Source organism: Salvia miltiorrhiza, chromosome 1 (genome assembly GCF_028751815.1).
Source record: "Salvia miltiorrhiza cultivar Shanhuang (shh) chromosome 1, IMPLAD_Smil_shh, whole genome shotgun sequence".
In the NCBI taxonomy this organism is placed as follows: domain Eukaryota; kingdom Viridiplantae; phylum Streptophyta; class Magnoliopsida; order Lamiales; family Lamiaceae; genus Salvia; species Salvia miltiorrhiza.
Window position 1 is genome coordinate 68,075,965 of NC_080387.1, and position 27,979 is coordinate 68,103,943.

The 27,979-nt window shown below is 37.6% G+C and overlaps 2 protein-coding genes across 2 annotated transcripts; one reads left to right on the forward strand and one right to left on the reverse strand.

Annotated features, from left to right (window-relative positions):
* Positions 1-526: 526 nt before the first annotated feature.
* LOC131005391 (uncharacterized) lies at positions 527-27,949 on the forward strand. Its single transcript, XM_057932356.1, is given in 9 exon segments — positions 527-804; positions 8,583-8,773; positions 9,842-10,005; positions 20,973-21,184; positions 21,570-21,675; positions 21,678-21,823; positions 21,926-22,012; positions 24,084-24,256; positions 27,498-27,949. Coding segments are annotated over 9 exon segments (1,293 nt in total). The 5' UTR covers positions 527-702; the 3' UTR covers positions 27,610-27,949.
* Positions 16,495-19,796, reverse strand: LOC131005347 (uncharacterized). The gene is made up of 2 exons (XM_057932269.1): positions 19,325-19,796; positions 16,495-18,970 (listed from the first exon to the last, which is right to left on the reverse strand). The coding sequence occupies exon 2, from the start codon at positions 18,968-18,970 to the stop codon at positions 16,721-16,723; it is 2,250 nt and encodes a 749-aa protein (XP_057788252.1). The 5' UTR covers positions 19,325-19,796; the 3' UTR covers positions 16,495-16,720.
* Positions 27,950-27,979: the final 30 nt, after the last annotated feature.

Consider the following 27,979-nt stretch of genomic DNA (forward strand, 5'->3'; position numbering starts at 1 on the left):
AATAAGGGTGATTATATTCATGGCCCTGTTTTACTCTTTACGGCCTTCATGTTTAAAATATAGAATAAAATATGTAAAATAAATTTAATACTCATTTAATCATTTTATTATAAATAAGGGTGATTATATTCATGGCCTCGTTTTATTCTTTACAGCCTTCATGTTTAAAATATATAATAAAATATAAAATAATTTTTTAATTATTATTTTAAATAGTGACTATAAAAAATAAAATGAAGGCTATGAATAAAATCTCCCTGATATAATAATGTAATCAAGAGTTTTGAAATTTTAACAAGTAGAGATTCCTTAAATGATTTCGGTTATGTTTTTATTTTAAAGTTTGAACCTATCAATTTTTATAAATTTATCTCTCTAATAATAAATCTACAAAAGCAAAAGGATAATAATATATTTGTATTTTCATCTATTTAATTGCATATTTCACTTAAATTATGTAAGATAAATATATAGATAAGATAATTATATACTGAATTTAATTTGAGTTTATTAAATTAAATTTAACTTCATCCCCAAAACCCCAACCTTGAAACCGAAAAGAAAAAGCTAAAGCCCATGCTACAACTTAATTCTGAAAAAAAATAAATTAAAACAAATATGCTGCTCTGATCGCTCCTTCGAGCAACCGCCGCCGCCGCGTCACTCCGGCAATCTCAGTGGCAGCTTACCAACTGCCGGAGCATGGTCTCGAAAACGCCTAAAGGTGGTTCCAGCAAAGTAAAGAACCCCCAGCCAAAATTCGATAAGAAAACACAGTCGAAATCCGATCTCAAGGATAAGAATGTTGGTTATCCTTGACATCATCCAATGATACGCAGCGGAAATAACAGTCAAGGATTAGATCTAGATTTACAATTGATTCATGTGTAGAGATTACAAACGTACACAACAATAAAATTAACTTACTTGTTGTGTAGTAAACGTGCATCTCGATTCCTGCGAATTGAATCCACCACTAGAGGTATCCACGTGTATGTCGATTCGATGCAGGAACAATTCCCAGTGCATGTTTCAATCTTCGACAGCTAGGAAATCTCCGATTGAAACCATAGTACTCTCTAGGTGTTTCACAAGCGAAAGTTTCTAATGTTTTCGTATATTTTCATATATCGATTCGTAAGACCAAGCTCCCTTATTTATAAGCGAAGAAGACAATTCTAAATTGTCTTGTCTTCCTTAGTCAACAATTACGACTAAGGAATTCACACTTGAGTCAACAATTACGACTAAGGAATTCACACTTGAACTGTCTTACTTAGTATTAGAATATATCAAATATATCCTAATCTAGTCCATAATATCTTTCAATCTCCCACTTGGACTAGCATTAGATTAAACACCAAGCACTAACTTTGCACTCTTGAGCGAATCAACAATACACATAAAGTGTGACCCAATAGGCCTCCATTATCGTCGATAATCAAATTAAAGTCTACACAAAACTCCTAGACTGCGTTGTGTAGCGAACTCGATATATGAAGAACGTTTACGTGGATTCTGTAAACAAAACCTTTATGCGAAGATATAGTAACATCCTTTCATTCACGAACCACTCGATAGAGCCTAGAATTTGCCATTGTGTCTTTCTAATAGCTCTATCAATTTATCTCATCTTTATTAAATGACCTCCATCGATCATGTTCAACTTTTAAAGTTCGAACATATCAATTGCACTGGCCAGTGACTTAACGGTCAAGTAATATAGAGAAACTGAGTGTTCTTCTCGAAATGTAAATCGAGGAATGAATCCTATCTTGGCACAACTACCACCTTCCCTTATATCCCGATATACCCAACACAAGCCGTATCTACCCCTTTGGTTGGAGTGCAAGCATTGTACTTGGTCAAAGTATACCATTCAATAAGTAAGATAAGCATTGCCCTCAAGTCAAAGGACTGTCACAAACTCCACACACCAATAATCATAGACACCGAAACAAATGATATATTGGTTGGGTATGCCAATACTCTCTAAAGTATCCATGCATCTATCACGAGTATCTAATATCTCATAGTCGTGGGAACAACTATATTCTCTAAGAATATGATACAGATCGCATGCCAACTTATAACATATCATCAATATCCCAATCTTGATGATCCTTAGTTGGGGCTCTTTAAGAGTTATACTCTATTGCTAACCTCCCACTAAATTAGCAACAGTATTAACTCATGGGAACATTTAATTGAATGAAAACAAATAATCAAAGTAATCAATCAAATAAATGCATAATGCCATTAGTGACATCAAATGTCATAAATGTGATCAAGTAATAAGTCTCAACACAGATTATTTCTAGACATATTACTTTTACTTCCACTGACTAAAGCCAGTCTCAAAGATATCCAATGCCCAAACACTCAAAGTGCTTGTTATGATTCATAATGCATAACAACTGGTCAAAAGGATTAGCTATGTCCTCTTATGTGGGAACTTGATCTAACATAATCTTTTGTTTCTAATATCTCTTAAAATCTGTCAACGATGTTAAGCACACAGACTACACCTTGTGTAGTGAAAATCATGACATTCATGACCATCCTATTGCCCTAGCGTTAGGATCATCCTTTGTGCGTTAAATCTCATTGTCATTAGAAGGACAATCCTTTCTTTACAAATAGATGCTATATTCCATTGGTAGATGTCCTTTCGAACTTATTCATGGAGTATCGCCTTAACATCTTGCCTATGTAAGTGGATTTTGATAGCCTAACAATCTATTAGCTCAAACTCAATAGATCTTGATCCCAAGGATATAATAGGCTTTACTCAAATCCTTCACCATGAAGGAAATTTACAACTAGTCTTTCATGGATTGCATTATGAGTACAATAATTTTCATTTTCAATATGTCATACATAAATGATGATGAAAATTGTGTTCTCATTCTTGTGTTTCCTATAAACACAATACTTTCTTTACTTTTGACCAAAATCAAACGATTTGATTTCTTTGTCAAACATTTGTTCCATATTCTAGAAGCTTGTTTTAGTTCATAACAACAAGTAACATCTCAATGGACTTGACTTTTGCAATTGGCGAAAAGATTTCATCATAATCAATGCTCTCGCACTGACTATAATCTTTTGCCACTAACCTTGCCTTGCAGGTTTGCACATTATCATTAGCATCAATTAGGTATTACCCCAAATGATAACTTATTTATGGTCTAACCGGTCCATTCAGATTTTATGGCTTCTTGCCACTTCTAAGAATCTATGACTATCATAGTTTCGCATAGGTTCTAAGTTCATCACCAATTCCAAATTCTTTATCATCTTGATCCTAGATCAATAGATACATTCTTTAGTTGGTTTACGTTCTTTAGAACTTATACGACGTTGCATTTGTGCAGGCTCTTCGTTATTCTGAACTTGAAGAACTTGAGGAAGTTGATCCGCTATATCATGATGAAGGATCTTCGACATCCAATGTCATATCTCCCCCCGTATTGAAGAATATTGCATTTCTGCAAAAATCTTCAATACTGCTCTTATTGGATGTTTCTGACGCTCTAAGTAGTGCATCAGTACCAATAAGATCATGAACAGCTCCCACTAAATCCTTGTTTAGACCATCTAACAAGTTTTCTTCCTCCATGTTGACTTTGTGGCTCTCAAATCTTGTCAAGATCTAAGTCATAACGATCTTGTTCTCTATAGACCAAGTCTTTTCAAGAAACATCGCAATCCTAAAACTGAGAACTTATATTTTCCAAGAAAATAGTAGTATTCTCGTGTTTTCTTCGGATATCCCACAAAGTAACACTTCTCACTTTTGATTCCAACTAATCAGTGAGTATTTTCTCTACATATGTAGTGTAACCCAAGGTTCACATATGTGTAAAACTATGCTTCTTTCAATACCACAATCATATGATATTTACTCAACTAATTCAATTGGAACTTGGTTCAGAATATAAGCAATAATTAACAAGGCATGGTCCCAAAGATACACTGGAAGTTTTGAGAAGCTCATTATGGATCGAACCATATCTAATGAAGTTCGATTTCTCCTTTCGGATACCCAACTCAAATAAGGTATCCCTAGAGGAGTCCATTGTGAATAGATTCCATATGACTTCAAGCAATCGACGAACACATGGCTTAAGTATTTCTTTCTCGATCTAATCTTAGAGATTAAATACTTCTCCAAGTTGTTTCTTGACTTCTAACTTAAACTCCATAGATTTCTCAAAGTTTCTGATTTGTGTTTCATAAGATACACATTTCTATACCCTGAGAAATCGTCTGTGAAAGTTGTGAAGTACGAATATCCACTTTATGCTTAAGTTAGAAACGGTCCACATATCACTATGTGAATCAACTCAAGTACTTCTTTAGCTTGTATTCTTTTCCTAGAAAGTGGCTCGTTGGTCATTTTAACCTTGAGATGTGATTTCACAAGCACTTTAAGACTTTACGTCAAAAAGTGTGAGATAGTCTAACTTTCTCGATCTTGTTATTCATTTCTCATTAAGTGACCAAGCCTACATGCCAAAGTTAAGTTGGACTATTCGCATTGCTTGTGATAGTTTATTTTACACACTGAGGATATTTTGTTCGCATTGAGCAAATATAAAGTATTCTCAAGTGAAATATTTTCATCTCCATTAAGCAAAGTAGAATAAATTCTATAAGCAAAATGGAAAGAAAAACTTCAATGTCTAACACGAGAATGGAAATTATATTCCTCGTAATTCCAAGAACAAAATAACAATCTAACATGTCCACAAACCCAAAGATAGATCAAATCCATAAGACCTTATGCATTTAGCAGCAACTATTGCTCAAAACAAATGCGCAAGTCAAATTTCTTTGGTCTCACTCTCTTGTTTTTAGTTAGACAATACACATTTTAACAAATGTGTGAAGTATAACCCGTATCTAATACCCAGGAGTATGAGTTGTTACATGTTCACCTCAATGAAAAATATACCAAATTCTGCTATCAAAACATCCAATGTTTTGAACATCAAGCAGTATCCCTTCCAGTGTCATTTTCTTGACAAAAGGTATTTCATCTTTGGGTAACTTCTGCTTCTTTTGGTTTCCACCTTAGGATGCAAAATTTAGTTCTTTGATCATTCTTCTACCTTTTCTTTCTTTTGGGTTAGAATTGGCAGAAGCATTAATCATAAGAACTTATTTGTCCTTAGTGGAAGACGATTCAAAATCGTTCTTAACATGTCATGAAACTCATGGCAGTGTCACTGTCCTATTGTTCATTTTGAATTCACTATGAAGTTCACAAATGAGACAGATCATTACTGCAAGATTAAGTTGATTGAGACAAATATCGAATAGTCTCGTTCCAATCGTGGCCATCCTCTCAATTAACTCAATCTTTTTCAAGACATTCATAGAGACCTTGTCTACTCCATGTAGATTAATCCTGAAGAGATCCATGAGTATCTTATACTTTATGGTCTTAGCTTCTAAAGCATCAACACTCTTCAGGTGTATCAACATCTCAATCGAAAACATATGATCACGTTGTTTATGCAGTTCCAAACTCATAGACACAATCATGACATATTTAGCAGAAGTTACATCATCCATATGTTTCTTATAACTTTCAATGTCAAACATTTTGAAAGTTTCTAAAGTCACATTAAGGATGATGTGGATTGATTTCTCCAAGACATAATCAATCCTATCTAGCCTTAGCACCAAACGCAACTTGCGCGGTCAATCCAGAAAGTTTGACCTAGTCAATTTACCGTATCCAACAAACATAACAAAACAGTTGCAGATAAAACAAAGATAAAAGAAAGCAATAAAAGAATCGAATCAAATAAGATCACATTTATTTTACTAATCAAACAAGGCATTTTGTTTTGATTAGCTCCCACTATTTTTGCATATTTTATGACCCCAACATAAAATACGAATTTATCAAACATAAATTATAGTGGTCCAAGATCCAAGTCAATATTATGCAGCCTCTGCTTGGGCTGATGACTACAATAATATTACTTAGTAGGCCTCTAAGCCAATTGCAACAACCATTTTGCAACTCTTGGTTGATTAATCCAATTAATCTGCGTCCTCTAATCACTTTGGTCGAGTTTCACGCCATAAATGATCAAGCAAGTCAACCCCATCACACGGTGCCAACCTATGCATGAGCCTTGGCCTTGTAGATTAGAGCAAACACTTGGGTGTAAATACTCTTGGTCGAAAAGGATGGGTTGCTCAAACAATTATGATGGACGACGCGTTTTGTGCTTACACAAAGACTTATATTTAATGGGGATTTAACATGTGATACTAATTGCTTATATTTAATATCCAATATTAAATAGCAAAAACAATTACTGGGTGCCGCCTACCCAGGCATACGAAATGCGGACCACACATATTGGGTGCCGCCTACCCATACATAGTAACGCGGACTACATATAGTGGGCGCCGCCTACCCAAAGATAAAAGCGGTCTCTAACTACTATAGTTAAATAATAAGCATAAAATCAAATAGCATGCTTATCACAAAACAACACAGAATCTCTACGAATAAAATTCCTTAATCCAATTAAATTTTATTCTCCAATTAAAATATGGGTTAATCAGTTTGTATTAATTCCAAATTAATACAACATTATTATTTCAAAAATAATAATTTCATATATTAATTCAAAACTAATACTCCATAAAACTCATCAAATATTATTATTTCAAAAATAATAATAATTCATGATTTATAAATCAAATTAATGAATTAGTCAATTTATATCAATTCCAAATTAATATAAATATACATTCAATATTATTATTTCAAAATAATAATACTAAATAAAATTCATTAATCTAATTAATTTATATTAATTCCAAATTAATATAAACATACAATGATTATTATTATTTCTAAAATAATAGTAATCAAGATTTATTAATCTAATTAATACTTAATTCTGAAATTGGGATTAATATTATTAATTCTAAATTAATAACATATAACTTAAATCAATCTAATTAATAGCTTAAATTAATTCGCAGGCCCAGCTTAAGCCAATAAGCCATTCAGCAGCAGCCCAATTAATAGAGCTGACAAGCCTAGCCCAAGGCCCAAACATCTGCAGCCCAGCTTAAAGAAACAGGAGCCCAGCCCCCTTCGGCCCAGACCAGGTCCCAAATCCATCTTCCAGACCAGAAATAGGGCTTGCAGCTGCAACAGCAGCGCCTCCCTTCGATTCCCGTCAGTCCGCCATGTTCGGTGCCGCGCCGGAGGAGTGGCTGCGACGTCCGGCTAAGGCACGCCTTCGCCGGTCATCTCCACTTCCAGCCGTCGACGAACAGGCGTCCAAGGAGGCTGTGGCAAAGGTCTCCTCGCCGCCGCCCCTCTAAGGGTCCGACTGTGCGAGTTCCACCGGCAGAGGAGTTCTCGCCTCGGCTGAGAATTCCACCGTTAACCGGTAGCTCCGGCTTCCAAGCTCGGGCCGGTGGAGACGAAACGCGAAAGAGGAACAGCCTTCTCACAGCCGTGATTGCCACGAGTTCACCGGACATGGCGTGCCCTTGCCGGCCATCTCCCGTCGGTCGTCATCAGTGCGTCGACACGGTGGTCACGCGCCGCCGCCATTCAGCCACTATTCTCCCACCACTACGGCGTTCAAGCTTTTGCGGTGGGACACAGTTTCGAAGGGTCAGAGGCGCGCCGACTCGAAGCCGTGACACGACGCATACGGCGGGAGACAGTTGGGCGCAACACCTATCTCGTCGCCGCCCAACGGCGAACGAAGATTTCCGGCAAAGGATCTAACAAAGTTCGGTAAAACAAGTTGCCCAGCAAAATCTCGATAAACGCCTTGCGTTCAAGGAGATCATCCATGTTTCCGGTGAAAAACTTCGAAATACCATATTTCAAATTATTGCCCAGCAATGTTCGTTTATTTTGAATCCCAATTCAATGAATTATTCGATTCTAAATTCATACTTCAAAATCAGATTTCTAAAATCTAATTTCATTAACCCATAATCAATTAGAACACAATAGCAATTGTAAATCGAGCCCCGGGCTCTGATACCACTGTTGGTTATCCTTGACATCATCCAATGATACGCAGCGGAAATAACAGTCAAGAATTAGATCTAGATTTACAATTGATTCATGTGTAGAGATTACAAACGTACACAACAATAAAATTAACTTACTTGTTGTGTAGTAAACGTGCATCTCGATTCCTGCGAATTGAATCCACCACTAGAGGTATCCACGTGTATGTCGATTCGATGCAGGAACAATTCCCAGTGCATGTTTCAATCTTCGACAGCTAGGAAATCTCCGATTGAAACCATAGTACTCTCTAGGTGTTTCACAAGCGAAAGTTTCTAATGTTTTCGTATATTTTCATATATCGATTCGTAAGACCAAGCTCCCTTATTTATAAGCGAAGAAGACAATTCTAAATTGTCTTGTCTTCCTTAGTCAACAATTACGACTAAGGAATTCACACTTGAGTCAACAATTACGACTAAGGAATTCACACTTGAACTGTCTTACTTAGTATTAGAATATATCAAATATATCCTAATCTAGTCCATAATATCTTTCAAAGAAGCCCGAAGAAGTGCTGGTGGCAAGCCCCGAATCTATTGCTAAACAAGACACGGAGCTCCGCCGCCGCCTGCTAGCGGAGGATGAGAAGAACCCCGCCCTCGACGTGGGCCCCAATGGCCACCCCCTCTTCACTTCGGCTCCGTCTCTCTCTTCGCTCACCGGGGATGATGTCAACCATTACTTTAGATTCAGGTAGTACCAGTGGCGGAGCCAGGATTTTTTTTGGGGGGCTGAACTGCGGCCACGAAATTTTTTTTTAGGGCATTCAATACATTTTAGACATTTTTTTACTAAAATACAAATATAATAATAATAATAACAACATTTTCATAGATAATATAGTTCAAAACATTTACTAAATTTTTTTTGGGGGCATTCAATACATTTTACACATTTTTTTACTAAAATACAAATATAATAATAATAATAACAACATTTTCATAGATAATATAGTTCAAAACATTTACTAAAATTTTTTTTGGGGGCATTCAATACATTTTAGACATTTTTTACTAAAATACAAATATAATAATAATAATAACAACATTTTCATAGATAATATAGTTCAAAACATTTACTAAAAATTTTTTTGGGGGCATTCAATACATTTAGACATTTTTTACTAAAATACAAATATAATAATAATAATAACATTTTCATAGATAATATAGTTCAACATTTACTAAAAATTTTTTTGGGGGCATTCAATACATTTTAGACATTTTTTTACTAAAATACAAATATAATAACAATAATAACAACATTTTTAGACATATTATATATATATATATATATTTTTCCAAAATTTTGGGGGGGCTCTAGCCCCCCCTGGCTACGCCCCTGGGTAGTACATTGTTTTAATTAAGTCAGTATCGTTTGTTTGTTACAAGGTAGGTATGATAATTCGGTGTTCTAACTGCTTCGAATTTGTTTTTTTGCCGTCTTGATAGATGTTCTCATCGCGTCTGAGCAGACCTAAAAAGTGAATCAGCGGTTTGTATATTCGGCAATGATGTAGCTTTTGTTTGATTACAAATTTTTAGATTAAGCTGTTTCATTTGATTTGCTGAAACTCTGTTTTGAGGTGATATGCCAGTAAATGATTGTTAATTGAATATCTAATTGACTTGCAAAGTGTGGCCGTGGCATTTTCTTCACTATCAGTTCAATATGTCATTTGTTGTCTACAAACTGCCCGTGTGAGTGTGAAGTAGCAAAATTTGATTGGTGGGATGCAATTGTATTTGATATATTTTGTAGCCTGAAGGGGTTGAACGAGGTTTTGCCGGAGGGGCTTCCATTGGGAATGGTGAAGGAATTTGAGGAATCATGCAGGAGTGCCTTGTTGGTGCGGCAGTGTTTTATCAATCTTCGTGATAATTTTAGGCAGGCTATTGATCCTTCATTGGCAGCTAAATCTAGAGGTCTCTTTCCACCCTTTATTTGTTGATTGTCATAAGCATTTTTTTTACTTAAGATGGAGATTGGAGAGATTTTTGTATCTTTTTATAGGAGTTTGTTCTCACAAATGCAATTCATTACAGTTTTGCAAAGGATCCAGATAACCTATGTTATAAGAGTTCACTGGATTCAAGGCAGATTTTTTGTACAGTGAGTGAATTTATTTTCTTATATTACTGTATTGGCCCCAGGCTACAAGATAGTTACCGATAATATTTATTGGGTTGGAATTAAATCTACCCACATCAATAAAATGTCTTGCAAAACTACCCACTTTGAAAGTCAAAGCCGAAAAGTACACTTGATGGTGATGGGTTGCTTGGTTTTTTGTAAAAGTTCTTACACTTTTCTTACACAAGTACAATTGTGTAAGAAAATGTGTAAGATAGGTAGTTAAAAATGCACAAAACCAGATAAATGTGCAATTATTGTAAGATGATTGACGTATAATGCCCTAAGTTTGAAAATAATGAAGGTAAGTTTGTGTATAATAAAACAGTAATACGAGGATGAAAAAAATTGTACTTTAAGTATATTTGGAAACAAAAAAAAATTATGAACCAAATGTATACATTATCCGCCAGTAAAACATAGCCGCTAGCATTAGCCGCTGGGTTTTTTAAACCCGGCGGCTAATGCTAGCGGCTATGTTTTACTGGCGGATAATGTATACATTTGGTTCATAATTTTTTTTTGTTTCCAAATATACTTAAAGTACAATTTTTTTCATCCTCGTATTACTGTTTTATTATACACAAACTTACCTTAATTTTGTATTTCTTTTTTTAAAATATATTCTATGAAGTAGAAATACATAATAGGCTTCTATTTAGACAAATTTGGATTATAGTGGTGTAATAAGTCTCGAATTTTTTATTTTATTTTATTTAACATGAATTAATATAGCCTAACGCATAAAATAATAGAAAATGTTGGATAAAAATAATATATAATCATATATTATGAAACAGTAAAATACTAGAGAGCCTACCATATAATTATCCGCCAGTAATTCGTATCCTCTAGAATTAGCCGCGTGAAAGAAACCCAAAGCGGCTACTTCTAGCGGATACTTTTTACTGGCGGATAATAGTACCATGTCATTTATTACTGCTTTTTATATCACAATATATATAAATTTTATTTATTATCGTTCCAATTAATGGTTGTTGTATTTTTTTCAATTTTGAAGAGCTAAAGCTAATTTAATTGTGATTGGACAATTCAACCGGCAAGGGTGAAGCTTTATAGGGTGGGAATCTATAGGCTTTGCAGCAAATTAAGTCACGGGCGGCTAGAATTGAGTGGGCACGGCTTTTGTGGGATTTGTTTGAAAAAATTGAAGCTTTGATAAGAGAGATAAATTGGGTAGGGCCCATTTACACAATATTTTATGTTAAATTAGGGTTAAGAAGTAGAGAAGCAGCCGCGCACTTGAGAGAAGGAAAAAATCAGCCGCTGGAGGAAAAAACCCATTGTTTTGGTTCCTCTTCTTCAAATCAGCCGCACTCCACTTGAGAGAAGGAAAAAATCAGCCCATTTACACAATATTTTACACAATTCACGCCATGGCTTCTTCTTCAAACCAAGTAAGTATACTTGTTATTTGTTTTGTATATGTTAGATATATTTATATGTTAAGAATCTATATGTTTTGTATATGTTTCGAATTTTGTATATTTTTAAGTAAGTATATGTTTTGTATGTTTCGAATTTTTATATGTTTTGTATATGGGTGAATTTTTATGTTAGAATCATTATGTTAGAATTTATATGTTTGTATGTTACAATTTATATGTTTCGAATTTTCATATGTTTTGTATAGTATTGAATTTTGATTTAGATATAGTATTTGTTAGATTTATTTATATGTTTCGTATATGTTAGATATAGTGTAGTTGAGTGCTGTTACAAGTTTGAGTATAGTTTCAGTGTTGTTAGAATTTTTATTTAGTTGAAGCATATTTAGATATATTTAATCGTCTATTTAGATCATTAGGTTAATTTTACTGTATTACGCATAAAATAATAACGTTTTTTTGGTTATTCAGAATTTAAAAATTTATAACATACTAATAAAAACATATAGAACCATAATTACCTAATATCCGCCAGTAATTAATCTTTTTAAGAAGTAGCCGCCGGGTTTGAAAACACCAGGCGGCTACTTCTTAAAAAAATTAATTACTGGCGGATACTTGTTTATTGTGGTTCTATATTTTTTTATTTATGTTTCTAGTAATTTAATAGTTAATTATGCATTATTATTAGTTGATGTTTGTTAATTCATTATGCTTTGTAAATTGAGTTATTTTTTGTATTGAATAGGTCCCTTATTCGAGGCGCGAGCAAATCAATCGTGTGGCAGTTGAGATCAGTACGTACAACAATATTACTTACCTATCGACAGTAGTCTCGAGACTAAACGAAATTGGCGGTTTTGCACTGGAGAATACGTTCAGGCGCGGGTGCTTTGGGATGATGTTGGATTGGCAGCCGGGCCAGAAGTGCAATGCTGCATTGCACCATATTGTCTCTCGTCATCTTAAGATCACGAGAGACGATGAGGATGATGAGATCTGCTTCTACATCAACGGGAGGAACGTTGAGTTTACTCCGAGAGATTTCGCTCTCGTGACAGGATTGTCCTTTGGGGATGATCCTTTTGACCCCGAGGCTGAGCACGATCTTAGTCGGGCTCATACATTTAGACAATTTTGCCGCTCTCAACCGGTGTCAGTGCGGGAGCTGGCGGATATATATTTCGACACCGTCAATCCAGTGGTTGACACCGACGGCGGGTTGTACCTCCGTGTGGCCCACTTGTTGGTGCTACACGCATTTGTATTAGGAGTGGACGTGCGCCGACCCGTGCAGTCCTGGACTTGGAAGCTGGTGGATGATTTGCCGACCTTTTCCAGATTTCCTTGGGGATCGTGCGCGTATAGAAGCTTGAACTACAGGTTGAAGCACAGCACAATCAAAAAGGATTGTAAAAAGTATCACTTCTACGGTCCTTCTTGGGCCCTATTCATTTGGGGTCTTGAGAAAATTCCCTATTTGGGCCCAGCCATAGCCATATGCAATGCGGGGGTTTACCCTAGATTTCGGAGGTGGACGTTCGTGAAGACCAAGTTGGATGGGTTACAGAGTTATTTTGAGTCTCCGGTAATAATTTAGTTGTTTATTTGTTAATATTATTTTAGTTTATGAATATTAATGTTTGACTACATTTTTTTTGTTTCTAGGAGAACGGGATATGGGAGATGGTCCCCGATGAGTACGAGGCCAAGACATCTTACTGGCTATCGGTGGCAGGCGTCAATGCCGGGATAGGGGTTCGAGTACCAGAGCCGGCAGTCTTTGGTCATAGGCAGCCTCGGCAGCGCTACACTGGTGGGGACCACAACGAGGATGCTCCTGAGCATCAACCTCGGCGTCGCAGTATGAGACAGGATACTGGCAAGCGCCCGAGGGGACAAATAGTGGACACCTCATCGAGCAGCAGCCATCACGATCAGAGCATTGGGGGCGATCACCCCGTTGATTCTGGTCGAAGGTCTCACAGTCACAGAGCCCCGAGGCCTAGGCACGAGGATGCTCCTGCACCTTCACAGTGGAGCGAGGGGGATTGGCAGCGCATGCAGCACATGATGCGCGAGAGTGAGGAACGGGTCGCGAGGACCGTGGAGGACAGCCTGTTCAGGAGGATTAAGAGATATTTCGAGGACAAGTTCGATGCTATGCGTTGCCGATGCTCGCATAGCACTGATGTTCACGTGCCCAGACCTGCTCCACGATCTCACTCTGACAGGAGACGCGAGCCCCAGCCCGAGCCCGACTCCGATCCGGCGCAGCCTACATCCTCAGAGGCCCCATCGCATCACCAATCCCCTGCACATGAGTCTCCTGCACGAGAGGTGGGACAGACTACTGGTGATGCCATGCACACCCCGCAGTGGCAGCATGATCCGTTTGGTGGCCCGACTAGTTTTGGGCATGTGCAGACTCCGCACATGGGTGTCCACCACATGCCCACATTCGAGGCGTCCAGTTCTTATGGCGGGCCACGCTACTCGTGGGCTGAGCCGGGCACGAGTTCAGCATACCCTTTTGAGCCGGCCCGTTCTTCGGCTCCGATCCTGACTCAAGATGAGATGCACGAGTATTGGAAGCAGTTTAGAGGGGTATGTTGTCGTTGCATTCAATTTACAAGTCATTTAATTTAAATTATGTCAACATTGTTTAACTTGCGTTGTTTTATGTGAATTATAGGGAGTTTCTGAGGCAGTTTCTGAGGCAGTAGCTGCTGTTCCCCTCAGTATTTGTCCACCGGAGGCTCCACGCAGAAGTCGCCGAGAACGGAACCCGTCGGCTGCACTTCGATCACCATACGTGCACAGCGCCGTGCCGAGACCCGTCGACTCACAGTATGTTGACGGGTTTGACCGTATGATGAAAGCTGGCAACCGTGGCAACTACCGGACGATGTCGGTGGCAGAGAGCGAACACCCTCTCCCGTGGAGCTTTTGGACCACTATGCAAAACACGAGGAGGGACCTCTCGTCCAATGTTGGTTAATTTATGAATCAGTTGTTATCATGAAAGTCTGGTCACTTGTTACTAACATTTAAGTACGTGCAGGCTGTTGATTGCTACATGATGACGATGAGATCGAGGTTGATGAGGGGTGATGACTTGATAGACGGTGTTGATGCGAGGACCACCATCGTATTGGATACAGAGTTATTCGTAAGCATTTAATTAAATATTATTATTGGATACAGAATTATAATCAAATATGCTTTTAATATAATGTTTAATTGCTGCAGAAATATTTCGATGATGAATTCACGCAGTTGAAGTCAGCGTGGCGGGAAATGTTTCCCGCGAAGGCAGAAGGGCGGTTTATATATTCCGACGGAGTTTTTGCTACGTGGCAACCGCATGCCAAGAAGATGTATATGGTGCATGGGCAGGGGGTATCTTCGACTCATGGCGATTGGATGAATGCCACAACGGTACACATATATATCTACAGTATCAATATGTTGGAGTAGTTCATTTTTTATTTCCTCTTCACCAATTGCATTTGCGCGTGCAGCTCATTTTGCCTATACATGTGTGTCGACGTTACATTACATGCCGAGTGGAGTTTGCGACATCTTCGATTCGCAGTTGTTCAAGACCATGCCGCAGCCGCGCTTCGATGTGATCGCCGCCCTATATCCGCTGCAGTGCCTGTTGGGTAAGATGCTTGAAGTGTCCCAGTGGTTCGCAAGGACCACGATTGTCGACAACCCGTTGGAAAACCTCCAATGGCGAAGGTTGAAAATCCAATATGCCGACGAGAATGAGCAGTTTCAGCAGCCAGATCAATGCAGCTCCGGTGTTTTTGCGTGCATGTATGTGGAGCGTCTGATATCAGGCTCGCCGAGCCTTGCGTGGGGCAATGGGCACGCCGCCGACTACAGGCGCAAGATAGGCAGTAGCATCTACGAGTTTTGCATCCCCGCACCGAAATAGCTTATGTATTTGTACATTTAAATGATAATTATGCAAATGACGTTTTGATTAGAGGTTGCAGTATCTTTTTGAGTATTTTTCTATGATTTTCCACTTGCATCCTAGATAAAATTATGAAATAAGATGATTAATGAAACTAGCCGCCAGTAAATAATTATCCGCAACCAGTAGCCGCTTGAAAACATTTCAGCGGCTAATCACGGCGGGTAATTAATTTCTGGCGGCTACTTGGGCTAAACGTCTTATTTGATAGTTTAATGCATAAAAAAGCATACTTTGGGTGTTTTATGCTATTAACTAAACTTTTATATAAAACATTGTTCACTTCTCCAAAGTCTCATTCATAATTTCAACTCATAATTGTTAAGACATGTCCATGTTGGTCATTACTAAAGGCGTGTGTTTTCTGCTTCAAATATTTCAAATCAGGCAACACAATAGATTCTAAAACATCAAAAAACCGCTAATTATCATTCTATCCGCCAGTAAATACATATCCGCGGCCAGTAGCCGCTGATGTTTATTGTTGGGCGGCTACTAGTGATAAACCATTAATTACTGGCGGATAGTGAGCATTCCATGGTGTTTGCTAGTTCATCGATATTATGCAAATGAAACCGCTTCGAAATTTATTCAATCAGTATCCAATACTCCCAACTTCAGAACATCACTTACTGGAATGAACTAGCTCTACTTAATATTCAATCAGTATCCAATACTCCCAACAACAATATCCATCAAAATTTAATTTAAAAGGTAATTAAGCTACTGCTCCCAGCCCGTACCCTTGCATGCTCTACGTGTGTGGCCAGGCGAGCCACATAGACCACAGGTTTTGGGTGCTCGTTTTCCCAGACTACTTGATGCATCCGCTGTTGTGGTCCTTTGAGTCGGCCTATCACCAGCTGAAGGAATTCTAGATTCTCTTGGTCGACCAGCTTGTCGCCGAGAAAGGTTTGGCAAAACAATATCAGATGCAACTTCAAACGGAATTTCCCAGTGCTCTAAGGGAGGCAAGTGATTTACTGCTCCGGAGTATGTTTGAACCAGTGAACTCCGCAAGTAGTAAGCTTCCACGTAATCTTCCACTGGCTCTTTCGCCTCACTGCGAAAAGAAAGCTAATATTTAGTAGGCATCTAATAACTGTAATTTTATAATAAAATAGATTTAGCATACGTAATGGCTGCGATCGCATGAGAACACGGCATGCCGTCAAGGTCGAATTCATTGCATTCACAGCTCTTCGCTTGAAGGTCAACCATGAAGCGACGATCACCAGCACGAACCCTGTATTTTCTCTCGGAGGTCCTCTTCGCAGTGTAGCGACGACTCTTTGAGATCTCCGCACTTATCTTCTGTTTTGCCTCTGGAGTAAGAAGGTCATCGCTCTCTTCCGCAGACGCAAGTCTGTCATTGAACCACTGCTCCAGAACCATCCTGATTGCCTCCAGCATGGAGCATATAGGAAGGCGTCTGGCCCACAACAAACGGGCATTCAAAGCCTCGGCAGCATTAGATGTAAGAAAACTATAACGGGTCACCGGACTTTGTGATCGTGCCCACTTCTCAGGGCCTACGCGCATCAACTTCCCGTACGCCGCCGGCTTCAATTGAGCCATAGCCGACATTGCACGTGAAAATTCTGAGTCCGTGTAGGCGTATGCAGCCTGGCGGAAAAGCTCAACAACAGCTTGCCCGTAGCCCTTAATTTTGTTCTGCAAGTGGTAGTAGCAAAGACCGTGAGTAGCATTTGGTAACTCGCTCTTCACAGCATTAGCAATGGAGACATGCGCATCAGAGACAACTAGTAAGTTGTCGGGCTGACCAAAAGTTTGTCTCACATTTGAGAGGAACCACTTCCATGACTCATCATTCTCGATCGGCCCGACACCAAATGCCAACGGAAAAACTTGCTCGTTTGCGTCTTTTGTCACGGCGACGAACAAAATGCCATTGTTCTTCCCCTTCAAGTGTGTGCCGTCGACCACAATCACTGGCCGAAGCGAAAAGAAGAAAGGTGTGATGGAAGCCGCAAGAGCAAGAAACAGATGTTTGAACCGGTTGTTTTCGTCTACTTCGAAATCCATCACGGTGCCTGGATTCGCTTGAGTTAGGGCATACAAATATTTGGGCAGAAGAAGGAACGAATCATCAATTCGACCGTATATCTTCTCTAAGCTGAGATTTCTTGCACGCAGCGCGACATCATATTTGATTCTGACGCCAAATTCACGTAACAACTCCGACATAATAGATTTCGGCTTAATGACCTCTCCGTCATCGCGTATTCTTTTTTCCACATAAGCTGCAACCACATTCGAATGTGCCTTTATTCGTTTCAAAATGCCCAACTCCCCTTCGCAAGAGTGCTCTTTAAACTTATGCACTCCCCACATCCCTCCGCCGTGACAAGATGCACGCACATCGAACTTGCACTTATCAGAGTGCTTGCACTTGTAATAGAGGCGTCCCTGATCTGAGCGTACAACTTTTGCCTCAGCCCCTTGCTTCATATTCCAGAAGCCAACAGCAAGGACCAATTCTTCTTTACTGTTGTAAAAAGAGTTCTTCCCCAAATCAGCAACTCTGGACAGCTCACTCTCGCGAGCAACGAGCGAAGTCGTGGCGTCCACTGGAATCAACGGAACTATCCAATTAGATAGTTCACCGGTCGAGTCCGTCGGATTTCCGTGACGGGTTCTACTTTGTCGGATCCAACCTGCTCGCTCGGTCGCCGTGAACTCTATCAGATCATCGTCTAATAAATCCTCAGAGGCGGCAGAATCTGTGCCCGACTCGTTCGTTGGATCGTATTCTTCGTCTTCTTCATCAGAATCGTCATCAGGTTCTTCGGCTTCGTCTTCAGGTTGTACGGCTTCTTCATCAGAATCGTCATCCGTCCGCACCTGGTTGAATCTCCCGCACATTTCATTCAGATTCCATGCGGATTCGTCCAACAGTTGCCCATCCCATGAAAAGTACTGTGTTGGAGGCGCGCTCTCGCGAGCATGATACGACGTCTCATACTGACTAGATTGTGCTTCATCATCTCCGTATCCCGAAGCCTGGCCAAAATCAAAAGTAGGGATGTACGCTTCTTCGACCGGGTCGTTGTTGTGCTCAACGTACACCATGGGATATTCGGCAGTTTCCAACAAGCCTTGCACATCATCGTCGTCACTTATTACGCATTTCGTCTCCCTTCCAAATCGATTGGTCGCCAAATAATACAATTGATAGTTCGGGCTCAACGAATGCATTGTCAGCACATTGTTGATGCTGTATATCAGGCTCGCAACTGTTTCATTTAAGAGGGGAAGGACCTCCGTAGCCCCGCCAACATAGTGTATACCATCGACGACTCCGTTGTATCTCACATATATGTATCTCACGAATTCCATCTATAAAACCACATAAAATACAGTATTAAAATACGTTTAAAAAGTTCAAAACATCACAATAAGCTCGAAAAATGAAGTATCCGCCAGTAAATCATTATCCGACACCAGTAGCCGCTGACCTTGTAGGGTCGGCGGCTATTATCGTTTTCTAATGATATTCTGGCGGATACTTTATTTTTTGGGTTCAAAACTTCAATTATATTAGAAAAAAGTTTAATATTTCCCTAATATGCTTTTAAATTTCAGATAATAAAGAAATTCATTAAAATAACGTAAAACATGCTCTCAACGTTAAAAACAACGTACGATTAAACATGCAAACTATAATTTATACAAACAATACAGGAGAATCACCTTTTCGGGCTGAAATTCAACACAAATTGCCTCCTCTCGCACAAAACCACTCAAATCTTTAGGGTATGCCTGAATTTATGAAATTCAAGGTGAGTATTTCAATTTGTGTTTTGGTCATTCACAAATGCAGCCTTATAAGGACTAAACTTGATTCCTTACAAAAAGTTCACGTGAAGTGCAGTGTTCATTCAATACGGCTTCAATCTATTATTGCATGTCACCTCACGCATGCATAAAATTAGCATTAATGCCCCACTACAACCAAATTTTTTGCAGAGTCACCTTCTCAGTATGTACTTTTAATTTTTAAAACTAAAAAATTAAAAGTAAAAAATCGCAACAAATACAAAAGGGGAATGCGTATGTTATATTTAAACATTCATAACAAGCTGAAAAATTAAAAATTATACATAATTTGACATAAAATATTATTTTCTGCCTAACAGACCAAGTATCCGCCAGAAAATCGTACAAAAAGTTCAGTAGCCGCCATATATTTTTTGTTAGCGGCTACTGATAAATCAAATAATTTAATGGCGGATACTTTACTTTTTGGCTATATAATATTATTTCATTACCGAATATATGAATTTCCAAATAATTGGTATATAATTTCTTATTATTTTATGTGCAAGTCTATTATTTTTTGCGTAGTCAAATCATGCATAAAGTGAGTGTTATTACCCCCACTATAATCCAAATTTTGGCAGATTCACTATCTCTCATATTTCCCATCCATGTGTACTTCTTGTACTGTACATATTTCACTATCTCTCATATTTCCCCTTGTAAAATTAAATAAAAATCTAAAAATAACGGTGCATATGTAACAATAAAAAATCACGAAGGATAAAAATTCACAATCATACTAATTATGAACAAAGTATTTTTTTTGAAGCGAATAACACAAGTATCCGCCAGTAATTAGTAGCCGTTGAATAGTAGCCGCCGGTCACAAACTTCAGCGGCTACTTCGGCCGGCTACGAATTACTGGCGGCTACATAGTTTAATGGTTTCAAAAAAAAAAATCTTAAGAATTGACATGTTCGTGATTTTTTTGGCCTTCGTATTAATGTTTGTAACACACAAACGTCCCCTAATTTATTCAAAATTTGCAAATCTATTTAATCTTATAATGCATGAAAGTGACGTTTTCTCACATTTTGTACCAATTTTAACTGTTTTCTTACACAACTCTTACACAATTTCCATCATCATCAACTTTTACACAAAAAACCAAGCAACCCATCACCATCAAACTTGCTTTTCGGTCTTTGACTTTGAAAGTGGGTAGTTTTGCAAGACATATTATTGAAGTGGGTAGATTCCCCTATTAACACATATTTATTTGTAACATATCATGATTCTGCCTTCTTGTTTTATGAATTGGCGTCTAATAGGTTTGTCTAGCCTTCAACTATACAGTAACATATCCAACACAATGTCATTTCTGGTGTACAAGTAGGTTATTGACATTTTCTTTTTGAAGTGGTTGTTGACAATTTTTGAGCTTGGGATTTTACGTATGAATTTATTCTTACATTGTTTTTTTTTTCTTTTTTTTCCCAATTGAAAAACTACTCAAAACTGTGTGTATGCTCTACTTTCATCTAAGAATGAGTAATTTCTGATGATCCTAAATATCAGGTCTTAAAGTAAGAAAGCAAATTGTACTAGATGGCCTTTTGAGTTGTGGGAAGAGTACTGTACTTGCAATGCTTGTTAACTGGGCCCGCACGGAAGGTTGGCTTGTGCTTTATGTCCCTCGAGGTCGAGACTGGACACTCGGTGGATTATTCTATAAAAATCCTGATACTAATCTGTGGGATACCCCTGTGCAGGCTGTAAACATTCTACAAGTAAGAAATATGCAAGTTTCATTATACTTTGTTTATTATCTTGTAAAGAATTAGTCAGAAGATATTTCACTGTAGTTCATTTTTTAATCTTATTTTTTATAATGCATATGATTTTGTACTTGCTTACATTAGGTTGCTTTACAACTATTTTGTCTGTTAAGTGGCGTGAGATTCCAAAATTGGGTGTGTTACTTTGACTTGTAGCATCTCTACCTTAAAATGATTTTATTGTGATGAATCTGGTCAGTTTATAGTTGTTCTCTCAGTTTCTTAATCACAGAACTCTGTAAACCTTCCAGCTTCAGTTGGTGTCATTTAATGATTGTGTTTGAATGCATTTGTTATTTATTTCTATCGAACCTGGCTTCTTGGTTGTTTATTTCAGGATTTCTTGAAGTTCAATAAGTCTTTATTGGAAGGTATAACATGCAAAATACTTGATCCCATTCCATTGGGAGAGGGTGCTGGTGTTGGCTTGCCAAGAGGTAGGGATAAGTGCAAATTACTGAAGGGACAACTCTTTGTCAGCTAGTTGAGGCTGGAATTAAAGACTCACATGCTGTTGTTGGTGTGGTAGTTAGATTGAGGAAGGAATTATCTAAAGTGACTAGTGTCCCTGTTCTTATTGCAATTGATCAAGTGAGGATTCTTTCAACTTCTTATATTTCCGTTCCCAGAGTGACTATTTGCCGTTTTGAATTTATTTGCATCTTCTGCTAATCGGCTGCTGTATCTGGACAGTATAACAATTGGTTCACATTTACTGACTTTGAGGAGCCAGTGACTGATCGATCTTGTCGACCCATTCATGCTAGGGAAGTTGCTACTGTAAGTTGTGATCTATTAAAATATAACTTGAAAATTTCAATTCTTCATTAAGTGTGGTCATTTTGTTTGGATAACTGAATGCTAGCTGTTTATGTATTTCAATTTAGTGGACCAGGAAGAGACAACTTTATGTCCCTTTCTCAAGTAGAGATGTATTGTATGGTCTAGGGGCAAGTGTGTTTGAAATGAATCACCTTTTGAATGGTTAGGCTATGATTCTTGGTTTTTCTCGTTATATAATTAGCATTAGCCCTTTTACTTTGAATGTCCATATATCTGCAAGAGGAGGAATGAAGGTAGGTTTTGGTCTTTGGTGACACTTTAACAGATCATAGCAAGATAATCTAGTCATTCATATATTAGCTGCATGTTATAATACTGAACAAATTTTTTGTTGCATCAAATCAAATTTATTCCATATGTTTGAAATCAGCTTTTAAAATTGCAAGTGACATAGGTAAAGAGACCTCGTGTCCAGTAGGACCAGCTTAGATGGAGTACTTCTTAATTTTGAACTTTTGGATTATATACTGCATCACTTCATAGTTTTACCTGATTTTGTCCTACCCAGTGGCGGAGCCAGGATTTTTTTTTGGGGGGGCTGAACTGCGCCCCCGAAATTTTTTTTTGAGGGCATTCAATACATTTTAGACATTTTTTTACTAAAATACAAATATAATAATAATAATAATAACAACATTTTCATAGATAATATAGTTCAAAACATTTACTAAATTTTTTTTTGGGGGCATTCAATACATTTTACACATTTTTTTACTAAAATACAAATATAATAATAATAATAACAACATTTTCATAGATAATATAGTTCAAAACATTTACTAAAATTTTTTTTGGGGGCATTCAATACATTTTAGACATTTTTTACTAAAATACAAATATAATAATAATAATAACAACATTTTCATAGATAATATAGTTCAAAACATTCACTAAAATTTTTTTTGGGGGCATTCAATACATTTAGACATTTTTTACTAAAATACAAATATAATAATAATAATAATAACATTTTCATAGATAATATAGTTCAACATTTACTAAAATTTTTTTTGGGGGCATTCAATACATTTTAGACATTTTTTTTACTAAAATACAAATATAATAACAATAATAACAACATTTTTAGACATATTATAATTTTTTTTTTTTTTTTCCAAAATTTGGGGGGGAGGGCTCTAGCCCCACTAGCCCCCTGGCTACGCCCCTGGTCCTACCATACACGTTTATAGGAGTGTTAGTACTACACTACTACTATTGTCATAGACTCATAGGATATCATTTAAACTAGCAATCTTTATTGAATTTTTTAAAAAGTAGAGCTCACAAAGGGATGAAGAAACCCCAAAGGCAGAAACAGTAAAGTACGAACACATTGTCTATTTCTAATGATCTAAAAGACCTTAAAAGTCCGGAGGTGTGGAACCAATTATTATAAACTTAACTGTATCCCACACCTCTGAAGAATCTTCTCTATCCTCGAAAATTCTCCTATCCACTTTCCAGCCATAAAGAACAAAGGGCTGGAGCAATTAAACCCCCTAACACTTTGCCTTTTCTACAAATAAAGCTACCAAGACCGGACAAAAATAGGACACTGATCGACCATGGCAGAGTCCACTATTCGCCGAACTCATTTAACACTCTATACCAAAGTCGAGACTTGAGAGCGAAGTGGCACCTGTTACCTTGTTTTGTTCTTCATCACTTTCTTAATCTTCTCAGAGTATCCCCTTCTATAGTTGTCTAAGCCTCCTACAGGTAATTTTGTGGAGTACAATGTACTACAATGTAATCTGGCTTACTTGAGACTTGGGATGGACAAATTTGAAGTTTTTCCAGAAATACTGAATCCTTCTTGTTTCCTATTTCTCTTGCTGGACTTGCCCAGAACTTCCTGATTAATTCGGATTGCAATTGAGATATTTGTTCTTTACATTCCAAAAGAGTTTTTATTCCAATGCATGCACACCTTTCGCTTTCTCTACTTTAGACAACCTTATTTACTTGTATCTTTGCGCGATGTTTTATTTATATTGTTTTTTTGTAGGTCAATGCATTTAGGTCAATGATGCATGATGATATGATGGTGGGTGCCTTTTCTCATTCAACTGCTGTTGGGAAATTGCGTCAAGATTTGCCAGATGTTCCTACTGATGCTCGAATCTTTCTCCCTCGGTACAATTTGGATGAGGCCGCTACCGTCTGCTACTACTATCTCAGGTCTGCTTCTCTTAACTTGTAATTGAGCATAACTGTATAAAGATTAAAATTTTTATGTTGTCTCATTCACAGGCTTAGGTAACTCTGGATGCATATATCTTTACGCTCTCTTGTGTAATCATGCATGATAGTTGTTTTGTGTTTTTCTTTTTCTTTTTTCTGAGAGGTGCATGATAGTTGTGGTCAAGCTAGCACTAGGTACTCCTGGGATGCAGGAACTTAGCTCAAGCAGTCACATACTCCATCCGTCCGCCAAGATTATGTCACAATTACTATATTGGGCGTCCGCCAAGATTATGTCACTTTCCTTTTATGGTAATGGTCCCACCATCCTCTTTAATATTTTATCCTTACTAATACTCTTTATTTACAAAAAAACCACTCACAATTCAATCTTAACCACTCATCTCATAAAGTGGTGGGATCCTTTCTCCACTACATCAAAATCATCACCAATTTTATTAAATCACGTTCCTAAGCAAATTGCCATAATCTTGGCCGACGGAGGGAGTACTTATCCCTTACTTTTATGCTCCCAACCTTGTATATGACAATTATCATTGATATAGAAAAATCAAAGTTGAATGAATCATGGCCTTCTGTTTCAAAAAATCATTGATAAAGTTGAATGAATATGGAAAATCAAAGTGCTTGAATCCTATGAGTTGAAAAGAATAACTGAAGATCTTTTCTTACATCAATTAGACAACTGTGTGGAAGACAATTTACACACTGCAGATATTTTTTTTTTAAAATTTGTTACAACCAAAGAAAGGAAAAAACTCACTCACACTCTAGCTCCTAGGGTGACTCGAACCCCCGGCCTATTGGTTGGAGGGGAAGCATCTTACCAACAGACTGCGCTTCATCGTCTACACACTACAGATATTTAAGCGGTAAAAGAAATTAGGACAATGCCGAAAATAATTCATTGACAAATTTTCATACCCTACACCTTGGGATTTGCAATCATCAGTGACTCTTAAAGTTTCTAATAACAATAGTCTCATATCATACGAGTTGATAGTTAATAAAGGAGGATATTTTAAACACTCCCTCCACCATGAAAAATATAGTCCATTTTTGTCATTTTGGTTCGTCCACGAAAACTAGTCCATTTCCATTTATAGACTCTACTCCATAACGTATTACCCTCAATATATCAACTTATTTGCCTATTCTATTACATGGTAGGCTATTTTCTTCACTCACAATATAATTAATTATCATTATTAACACTACTCTTTAGATGAAACTGTTTCTCCATTCACAATACACTCAACTATTTTTATTAAAACTCGTGTTGCCCCTTTTTAGGACTATTTTTTGGTGTCGGAGGGAGTATAAATTAGACAGGTCTACAACATTCAAGTACATGTAGTTGAAAGAAACAGTTGAAGACTAAATATGAGAGTGTAGACATAGGAGGAGACTAATATAAAAACACATCTTCAAATATAAAATAGGAACCATTTTTAGCCCTTAGATAGAGAATTCATACGTGCTCTACATAGAATTTATACACTTTAGCTAGTTCGTATTTTATACGTTAAGAAGTGGTTATACCGTATATATATAAGGGTGAGCTAAAATAAAAATACTTTTTAAAATAAAAAATATGAATCATTTTCAGCCTTTAGATCATGAGGATCTACGGTTGATTCATTACTTTATTGGATGATTTTATGGTCATGAGTTCGAATCTCATAGGTGGCAAAAATTTTAGTTTTCGAAATTCAGACATTTACACAATGAATTCATACGTGTTTTACATAGAATTAAGACATTTTAGTTGGTTCGTATTTTTTATTTTAAGAGTTGTTTTTAGCCTAGCCTCTCCCTATATATGTTCATCTAGGCCAAATTTTAGATATATATTGGTTACTCCATTTTGGACTGACATATTTCATTTCTTGCATTTGAATATATAATTCTCATGCATGTGAGGTTGGGTTATAAAAAATCCTCATTATCTAATAATTTTGACTTTCATAATGTTTTTCTATTTGAATATATTTTTGTAACTGCAGACCTTTCTTGTTACTTCCAAATAATTGTAATGCACCAATTTTCAACTGTTTCATTTCCTTGATCTTGAAAATAAGGGGGGGTGTATTCGTTGTGGAATTTGATGGATTTCTATGGATTTTAAAAGTCTGGGTGTATTCGTTCAAGACTTTTAAAAGTCTGCAGAAATCTGAGTGTATTCGTTCAAGACTTTTAAAAGTCCATATAAATCTAGGTGTATTCGTTCAAGACTTTTTAAAATCCATACAAATCTAGGTGTATTCGTTATTCCATTGACTTAAAATCCGGAATGATTTTTATGGATTTCATCCAAAAAATACACACGACGAAATCCGGCCAAGAACCATTAGAATTGAAATCCATGAAGTTTTAAGCGAGCGCTGAGTTCCAGCGCCTACGGCCAAGAAGCCAGCGAGCGCTGGAACTCAGCAATCGTTCAATCAAACTTCAATCAATCATTGTAGTTGGATCTCATTTTCCTCTCTCACACGGTTCGGCTCTTTCTCCCTCCATCTCTGACTCCGGCGAAGTCCAACGTCGCCGCTGCCGCTTGGGCCGATGAGCGCCGTTGGAGCTGCTGCTGCTCGCCCGGAGTAGAGATCGCCGCCGACTACCGCTGCTGCTTCGCTGGAGTCGCGGCCTGGAGCTGCCTGAGATCGACGGCCTGGAGTTGCTGCTGCTCGTCCGGTGGTCAGTGGCTCGCTGGAACCCAGCGGTCCCTGGGTCTTTTCTAGCGGGCGCTGGTTCTCCGCGGGCCCTGGTTTTATGGAATTCAATTCCAAAATTATCCCGTAAAGTCTTCGAAAATCAGTGAAAATCGGGGTGAAATCCAACCACGAATTATTTGAAAGTCGTCTGGAATCTGTGTGAATTCCATGGACTTTTTAAAGTCTGTGGAAATCCACAACGAATACACCCCCTAAATGTGGGAATGGATAACTTGTATTTTAAATTTTTATTTTGGGTTTAGGGTTTAGGGTTAATAGCTATCATTTGTGTTTGTCACAACCAGTGCAAGTGACTAGAATTGTTGGGAAGTATACCCTTGACTATACCAAAAAGGTATTTGATTATGTAGAACAAAAATTCCAACATTTTGTAGAAGCATTTGGGAATAGAAGATTTGTTACTCTCTTTTTCTTAATTTACTTGAAACTAAGAATGACATGCTGTTTTGTGGCCTAAACCTTGCAAATAACACTCCGTTTGACAGGTAAAGACTAGCGAAACATGATGCATTTTCGGAGGAAAACTGGAAAAAGATCTTCTACTTGTCTCATGGAAATGGAACAGAGATGAGATATTTAGTTCCTTTCATGCGGTGACACGCATCAACACCCAAGCGAAGATGCTAATTTTATCACGGTCAAGGGAAAATTGTTTCTGAGTTTTAGGATATCCAGCATGCCGAGTTGATAAATGTTTTTGGTTTTTGTTAGAGCTAGGATACCACCTTTTGAGGTTAATGTATGATGCCCTCAATTTTTTTTTTTGGTTGGAATTATTAACTAGAATTCATGTATTTTTTTGGTACAATTGAATTATTCATGTCATGCGCTAGTTTCCTCATGTTTTAGTTTGTATGTCATAATATTTTCTTCTTGTAATGAATAAGCCTGTCATACAAGTTGGTGTTAATGCTAATGCACCGAGTATTTATATTTACTCTGGGGGCCAAGAGACTGAGTAAGCGCT

Excerpts from the sequence above, each read along its gene's own strand:
- LOC131005347 (XM_057932269.1), bottom strand. The coding sequence starts at position 18,970 with ATGGAATTCGTGAGATACATATATGTGAGATACAACGGAGTCGTCGAT.